This window comes from Camelus ferus, chromosome 16, assembly GCF_009834535.1.
Source record: "Camelus ferus isolate YT-003-E chromosome 16, BCGSAC_Cfer_1.0, whole genome shotgun sequence".
Classification (NCBI taxonomy): domain Eukaryota; kingdom Metazoa; phylum Chordata; class Mammalia; order Artiodactyla; family Camelidae; genus Camelus; species Camelus ferus.
Window position 1 is genome coordinate 18,025,063 of NC_045711.1, and position 7,677 is coordinate 18,032,739.

The 7,677-nt window shown below is 50.7% G+C and overlaps 1 protein-coding gene across 1 annotated transcript in view; it reads left to right on the forward strand.

Annotated features, from left to right (window-relative positions):
* AKAP10 (A-kinase anchoring protein 10) overlaps positions 1 to 6,889 on the forward strand; it is a 45,748-nt gene extending 38,859 nt beyond the window's left edge. Inside the window, 3 exon segments of the mRNA XM_032498923.1 lie at positions 1,773 to 1,825; positions 2,437 to 2,532; positions 5,028 to 6,889. Of these exon segments, the coding sequence (XP_032354814.1) occupies positions 1,773 to 1,825; positions 2,437 to 2,532; positions 5,028 to 5,033 (155 nt within the window). The 3' untranslated portion in view covers positions 5,034 to 6,889.
* Positions 6,890 to 7,677: the final 788 nt, after the last annotated feature.

Genomic DNA, 7,677 nt, shown 5'->3' on the forward strand with positions numbered 1-7,677 from the left:
CATGTTGACAGGGTTGTTTGCAGTTCAGCTCTGCTTCCTGTCCCTCCCTCTCCTTGCTGGGGGCAGCTGCGAAGAATCTTTGTCGTTTACCAACCTGTGGTTTCATTTTGGATTTTAAAACTCCGACAGTAGAGCACAGAAGAAAGGGCTGAGTTTTGAGGCAGTGTATCTCTCTTCTGCAAATATGAGAACTTTGCTCTCAGGGCAAGCAAGGTAATTTTAAGTTACCTTCGAGTCGTCTGGGACAAAGTGTAGCAAGAAGGAATTGTAAAGAGCGTGGTGAGCGGGTAGTCCCTGCAGCTCAGTCCCCTGTGCCGGGGTGCAGTGGCGGGAGATGAAGCCCTGCTTACGCTGGGAAAGCCCCTGCCTGTCACAGGAAGAAGCCTGTGTCACTGTCATTCAGGCACCAGAGGTTTCTAAGCAGAGAGCAGTGAGGTGCATTTTTCTGCCCATAGTCTGGGAATGAATGGGAGTTGGGGAGAGACCGGAATTAGACTAGCCACGTAGTAGAATTTGCTAGTAATGTAGAGAGAAGAAAAAGAAGAATGGAGGGTAGGTAATGGTAGCAGGAATTAGAAAGAAGATCAGATTTATAAGACTTCCCAGGGGGAATTCAGGAGACTGCATCCAGGGTGGAGTTTGGTGACAGATTTCATATGGAGAGTAAATGAGGAAGGTAGATGAGTTTTAACATGAGTTCTCTAGATGAAAAATTACAATGTTAATTTTTAATAGAGGATTAAGCTAATTTCTGAGCTGGAGGCTGCAAGGAAGAGAGTAGGTGCCTTGGAGCACGTTGGGGCGGTTTGTGAGTGGGAGACCGTCAGCGCAGCGAGGCTGGGGGTCCCACAGCCGCCAGGGACGTCAGGCAGATCACGAAGTGTTGCGGCTCTGGTGGCTCTACCTGACATTAAACTTAACCGGACCAGCGTTCAAACTTTTAGCTAATCATAAGCAGTTATGCAGGGGGAAGGATCCAGGCTTTTGTTTCCCATGAATGCTGTAGTTGTATGGAACCATAGAACTGGAGAGCTGGGTCCCAGTCCTTGAACTAGTCAGGGCCTTGCCCGAGAAACGATCTGCCAACCACTTGGTTTAAGGCAGCGTCAGGATGCGAGCCTGTTTGTATGAATGAAAGGAGACGCTGTGTATTTAATTCCTGGAAGTAGAGGCTAGCCCACGTCCTTGGCGATCCCTCCGCGTCTAGACTGCAGGTGTAGATTAGGTTGTGTATCTCCCAGGAAGCGGAGGTGTGTTGTGGCCTGGGCAGAGTGTGGCTGGCCCTTGAAGACACTGGTCTTACCCAGCGAACTCACGCGGACCAGAGGCCCAGCGCCGAGCAGCGTACTCTGCCCTGGACGCCCTTCTGTATCGGAGCTGAGCGGAAAGATTTGGGTCCCTGGTGGTGGATTGATACCTCCTGGTGTGCTGCTAGATTCTTACCCCAAGACCACATCCTCCTCATGGTTTTGTTTTACTCTTTGAATGTTTGCTGCAAATCTAACACTCGATAGTTTGTTTCCTCAGGTGAAGCGAGTAGAAGAAAAATCTAGAACTCTAAAACAGCTTTTCACAATTTTTCAAACCTTAATATTTGAAAGTTAAGTATCCTGTTATGGAGACAATATAATCAGTTTTTACTTAATTTGGGGGTGAGGTTATCCCCCCCCCAAAAAAAATCCATGTCTGGGAAATAGTTTTTAAATAAGGGCATTTTTTTAAATGTAAAATTATGCGTGAGATCTACATTCAGCTTTGGCTTTGTTTTCTAGGATCCATGTTCTCACAAGCTATGAAGAAATGGGTGCAAGGAAATACTGATGAGGTAAATTCTACTTTTACTGCAGAGATTCCTGTTTGTAAGGGCATCTTGCCTAAGTAAGGTTTCAGGTGTTCTCTGTCTCTGGTTCCCTCTGGCACATCGCTGCTTCCCTACCTGGGATGTATCTGGAAGGCATGGGCCTCCTAGCATCCCACAGTTGCCTGGTAGAGGCAGTGGCAGTACCTTCAGTCCAGAGACTCTGGCCACTGAGAAATACCCATGTGGCCAGGTTTCCATTGACCAGCAGCCATTGGTAGTCAGTGCAGAAACAGAAGCTCGGGTGTTTCCTTCCTCGCTGTCAGTTTTACTTTCAGAGGTGGAGGTTTGCTTTTTTGAGTAGTTAGGTACATTGAAAGACGAGAGTGGAAAAAGAGACATGTTTTGTTTTGACGTCTGACATGAAAGCGGTCAGGAAGTTGGGTGGCCCGTAGCTGAGTCTGGGAGGCGCTGGAGAGCATGTCAGTATGTCACACCCGGGGGCAGCCCGGGTCCTTTCACACACGGATCCCGCGTCTTTCTAACTAGGCAGAGATGATGTGCATGTGCAGACCAACAGTGTGTGTTGGTTCTGTTCGCGAATACGCATTATCAACAGTCTGAACGCCTTCTTCTAGGCCCAGGAGGAGCTAGCCTGGAAGATCGCTAAGATGATCGTCGGTGACGTGATGCAGCAGGCGCAGCGCGGCCAGCCGCAAGCGGAGTCCGCAGGGGTAAGGGTGGCAGCGCGCTGGCCCGGCGTCGGGGACGCTGCGGGGAATTGGGTTCCGGAGATACAGAAACGTGAACGGACATAACGGAGCTCCTGCCTTTGAAGGAGTGACCGTCATAGGAATTGCCTTCTAGTTATAAACAGCTGGAGAACTCTCAGACTAAATGGAACAGCAGTTTCCAGACAGCAGGCAACAGGCAGCAGAGAGCTGTCGTCCCTGAGAGACGGGTGGCACGGTAGTGATCGCCAGTTCACCTCCCAGGAGCGGTTTCCAAAGTGCAGGGAGGGGGAAGCCTAGCAAGGTCAGAGTCTTGCTGAACCGAGGAGTCAGAAATCAGCGTTTGGAGAGCCCAAGGTGGCTGGAAGTCACAGAACAGGCACAGAAAGGAAGGACCCGCATAGAGAGGGAGCTCCGGAGGCATTGAGAGAGGTCCTTTTAAGTCCTTGGCCACGTGCTGATCTGTATACATGTTGGGGGAGATGCCCGTTGCTAGGCAAAGAATTGGGGGGGTTAGCAGGCTGCACGGGTCTTGTGCTGTGGGGCTCGGAGCGGTTTGTGTGCCCGCTGGCCGGTGAGGGCAGACCTTGTGGCACACAAGGCGGTGTCCTTGGGAACGCTCTGCCTTACTACGAGACGTGGACTAGCCCTGGAGTGAGGCACCACAGCCAAGCTTAAAAGCAACTTCTGAAAGGATCAGACAGCTCTGGACATAACAACCGCACGCCAGAACAGAGGCCAACCCCCCTTAAAGGAATGATCCGGGAGAACATCTGCTCACACCCTGTGGAGACACCAGGCGCCTCCCCTGTTGTCTGATTAGCGAAAGCTGGGAAGCCGAGGTACCTGTGCTGAGATGGCATCCCGTGTACCCTCCATGGTCTAGAGGTGTGAATTTAGGTTTGGGTCCAGCATCACCCCTTCCCTGCCAACTTTTTTTCTTTTTTTCGTAGAGGGGGCGGTAATTAGGTTTACTTATTTTATTTTATTTTTATTTTATTTTTAATTTTAATTTTTTGATGGAGGTGCTGGGGATTGAACCCAGGACTTCGTGCATGCTAGGCATGTGCTCTACCACTGAGCTATACACCTACTCCCCCCACCTCCCCCAGCCAACTTCCTAGCCAACTTTTTACTCTGAGAACTGTCTCTACCAGAGCTTGGTTTAATTTTGAATTATTCACTGAGCTGATTCGTACCAAAGCTCAGTTCACTTTGGCAGATTCCATCCTCTTTTCTCTGTAAGGGTGCTAATTTTTGTCTATATTTATCCTCACTGGCTCAGTCAAACCTAAAATAGCAAAGAGCAAGATAAAGGTGTATAAAGCAGTGCAAGGTAGTTATTTTTGTGATGCCGCATCACGTTGGTGGTAAACGTTTGACAGTGTGGCCGTGTTCTTTAGAAACTGTGGAAAGCAGATGCTTCAGAGGAAGGCTTTCCGTCTGAGTCGTGCGTTCAGGTTTTGTTACCACGCGCTTTTCCTTTCTGGGACATACAGATATGTTCTGCTGGGCTTTCTCTCTGTCTGGCCAGGATGTCTGTCCTGCCTGTCTGCGGGGATCAGCAGTGTGTTGGAAGGTAGGGGGCCTGGACCAGCAGACCTAGTTCAGGCCACCTCTAGTCAGTGCGTGTGCCCTTTCGCAAGTTACTTTTCTGCAGCCCTTCATTTCCTTATCAGTTGATCAGGGAAACTGAACAAGGAAATCTCATTTTGTAATTCTCGTTCTGTGACTGCAGAAGTGTGAGTAGTCCTGCGTCCACAAAGGAATGCCCAGCCCCTCCTCAGCCCGCTCTGGTGCCTCTCTGCTGGGAGCCCCTGCCCTGCGTTTGCCTGTGGAGTGGGCCTGGGCGGCTCGCACCGGGCCCTCGCAGCGCTGCTGAGTTATCCCGTGTGCGGACGCCCCCTCACAGACAGCAGAGGCCGCGTCTTCTGTGATGCGTGCCTCCCTCCCGGTGCAGTGGAGGGGCGCTTGGCCCCAGGAGGCACGATGATCAGAGCTCCCCTCTTTCCTTCTGGAGGCTTTGGTGCGTCCCACGCTGTGGCTCTGTTGTCATTTGTAGGTGGTCACTTAGGCTGTTTGAAGTTGCTCCCTGTTACAAACAGTACTTTAATGAATGAATGTGTGTGTGCAGCTCTGCTCTTACTTATGGATGCATGAGAGCTAACTCCTAGGAGCAGAATTTTGTATCAGAAAGTAGGTGTCTGGTTCTGATATTTATTACCAAAACAGAAAGATAAAAGCGGGTCTGGGTGCCAGTCCTTGTGTGACGGTGGGGGTGGGGTGGCGGTGTGCTTGACCTCTAGGCGTCCGTTCACTGCCGTGTGAATGACGAGAGCTATGGTGCTTTACCTCCCGTGACTGTCGTCAGGTCCTGGCTGTCATGAGCACGGTATACAGGCGGCACTCACTAAGTGTTGGTTCCCTTCTTCCTTAATCTGTGGTGATGTGTCGCTGGTTATAGAAAGTGGCCCTTACCATTTTCTTTCTTTTTTCAGCTATGACTCAAGACCTGAGATAAAGGAAATCAGCTTTTGGAGGATAAGAGAACTTTTTCCCTTTGTTGGTTTCTTCAACACAGCCGATGAAAACAGAGCACTGTATTTCTTTTCACTGATAAAAATCACTGTTGTTCCCAAGAAAGAATGGCAGACAGTCCCAGACCTCCATCGCAAGCAGAGCGGCACGTAGACACACCTGCTGCACACAGTGTTCACGCAGTGAAAGTCAGAAGCAGACAAAGTGGTATTGTTTACATTACTAGAAAATTACTAGTTTTCCAATGGCAATAACTAGTTTTCCAATGGCATTTATGGAAGAGTTCCAGTCTGGAACCAACAGGGACCATGTGCTGTGCGAGGCAGAGGAGCGCAGAGCTGAGACCCGGTGCACGTCTGGTAGCCCATCCCTAACAGCAGCGTGAAGCAGGTAGCAGAGGTGCTTGGCCCAAGCAGGCGGGGGAGCTGGCCCCTCCGGGGGCCCGCGGTGCCGGGCGCCGGCCAGCAGCCTGCCTTCCTTCCAGGGCGCGGGGCGAAGGCTCGTCCTGCGTCTCCCTGCACGGAGGCGGCAGTGTGGAAGGAGGCTGACGGGTCACGGGGCAGGTCTTGGTGACACTGGCCTTCCCTTTGGCGGTGGTGTACGGTTTTCATGTCGTAATAGCTCCTGAGATGCAGTGTGCTTAAAACCAGCCCCCCCCCAACCCCCCCAACCCCCCCAACCAAGGGCTGAGCGTCCTGAGCTCTGAGCGCTAGGGCTTGCTCCCCTGGGGTCCTGTCCTCCAAGCTCCTCCCCTTTCCCCAGTGCACGGGGAGGGACCATCCGGCAAGGATCACTCCACTCTTCCCCTTTGGTACCTTGAACAGAACGTTTTTTCCCAGATGGTACAATCTTTTCAAAGAAGATGGGTGGGCAAGGGCTGAGGGAGGAGAAGCACTCGACTTTGACTGCCTCCCCTTTCTTTGCTGTGTGCCGCGACGTGTGTAGTTCGTGGCCTTTTCTCTGTCTGTCTGTTGGGCAGTGAGAGACCCCCTCACTGCACTCCCACTTGGCCGGCTTCTGGGTCTCGACCTGCTACCACCAGCAGGGCCGCCCCGATGGCGAGCACACTCCACTGGCCGGCGGTGCCAATGCTGCCCCACCACCCGTGACTGTCACCGCCCGTGACTGTCGGAGGGGAAGGAACGTTCTCTTAGGGTGTTACTGCTTTTGCTCAGACTTTGCAAAAAAATATATATATACATAAAAATATATAATTATTAATCATCTCTGTCCTTGAGAAAGTCTTGAATGAATAGAGAATTTATTCCACTGCAATATTTGATTGTATAGAGGCACACTGTTTCATCAACAGAAGAAGCGAAAAGGCTGTGTCTAAGTGTTTGGTACCATGTACCACCTGTTATTCTTCTAAAGCGAAGTATTCATGTACCTAAACCACCTTCTATTTAATTGTGTTTGATTTTAAAAAATATATATGAATTATATTTAAAATTGTGTCAACTTTCTGCTTTCAGGGCATTTATGGTTCTTCTATTGAAATGTGTTGATCCCTCCAGATACTTCCATTTGCTTTACCAAAACCCAGAATGTGAGCGGCTCCTGGACTTAGCCTTATGTTTGGAGTGAATGGCATTAGACCTGAGGTGTTATTAGATGCATAGTCTGTGATTGACTCAAGTCTGTTCTTTTAACAAGTACTTCCATCCATTTCAGTTTGCATCAATCTCTAAATAACAGAAAAGCAATATAAAGGTCACAGAATAAACTGATTTTGGGCGACTCTTACTGCCTCTGCATGTTTGGGAGTAAACTTCTGTACAACTCGAGGCTGCATAAACTAGTGCTTTCAGTTAAGATGCTATCTGGTTGTTTCTCTGTGTACGCTGTGTGCTTCTGAGCTAGAGATGTCAGTGGTTCTAAGGTTCTTATAAAGAGAAGAACAGCACGTGTGAGACTCGGTGACTTTCTTCTGCCCCACCTGCTGTAGGACACAAAGCAAAACGTGGCCTGAAGCAGTGAGGCCGACCGGACTTGCGCTCCGGCTCAGCCCTCGCTCTCACTGGCGGCGCGGGGCTGGCTGCATCTGGTGGTGCTGCAGGCTCTGTGCAGGTGCCCACAAAGGAGGAGTCTCGGGCAGGGTTTTCATAGGTTCCAGAAATCACGTGAAGCCCCATCTTTACTGTGGTGTTGACATCAATGCAAATTGTTTAAAAAGAGAAGGTTTTAGTGGAAAGGGGTACCTTTTGTGACTGGGTGTGTCTTCAGCCCTCCTGTGAGATTTGATGAAAGTTGAAAACCAGTCTCAGCAGGTCCAGCGGAGAGCAGCCAACCGGAGAGCGCCTTCCGCAGCCCCGCCTGCGCCCGGGCTCTGGCAGGGCTTCACGACTTGTGGGCTAGTCTTGGAGCTTCGGCCACTTCGGTCAGAACTCGGAGGGGAGCATCACTCCGAATAGGACACAGCAGACCTCTGTCCTGTGTGTTTAAGTGCTGCTGGCTAGGCCCTCTCTGAAGCGCTGAGCGCTCTGCTGGCACTGCTGTGGGGCCACGTGTGTACGGGAGGACCTTCCCCTCCCTCCCCGCCGCCCACAGCAGTTGGACAGGGTTGAACTGATCCAAACAGGCCCAAGAGAATTCTTTATCCTAAGAATT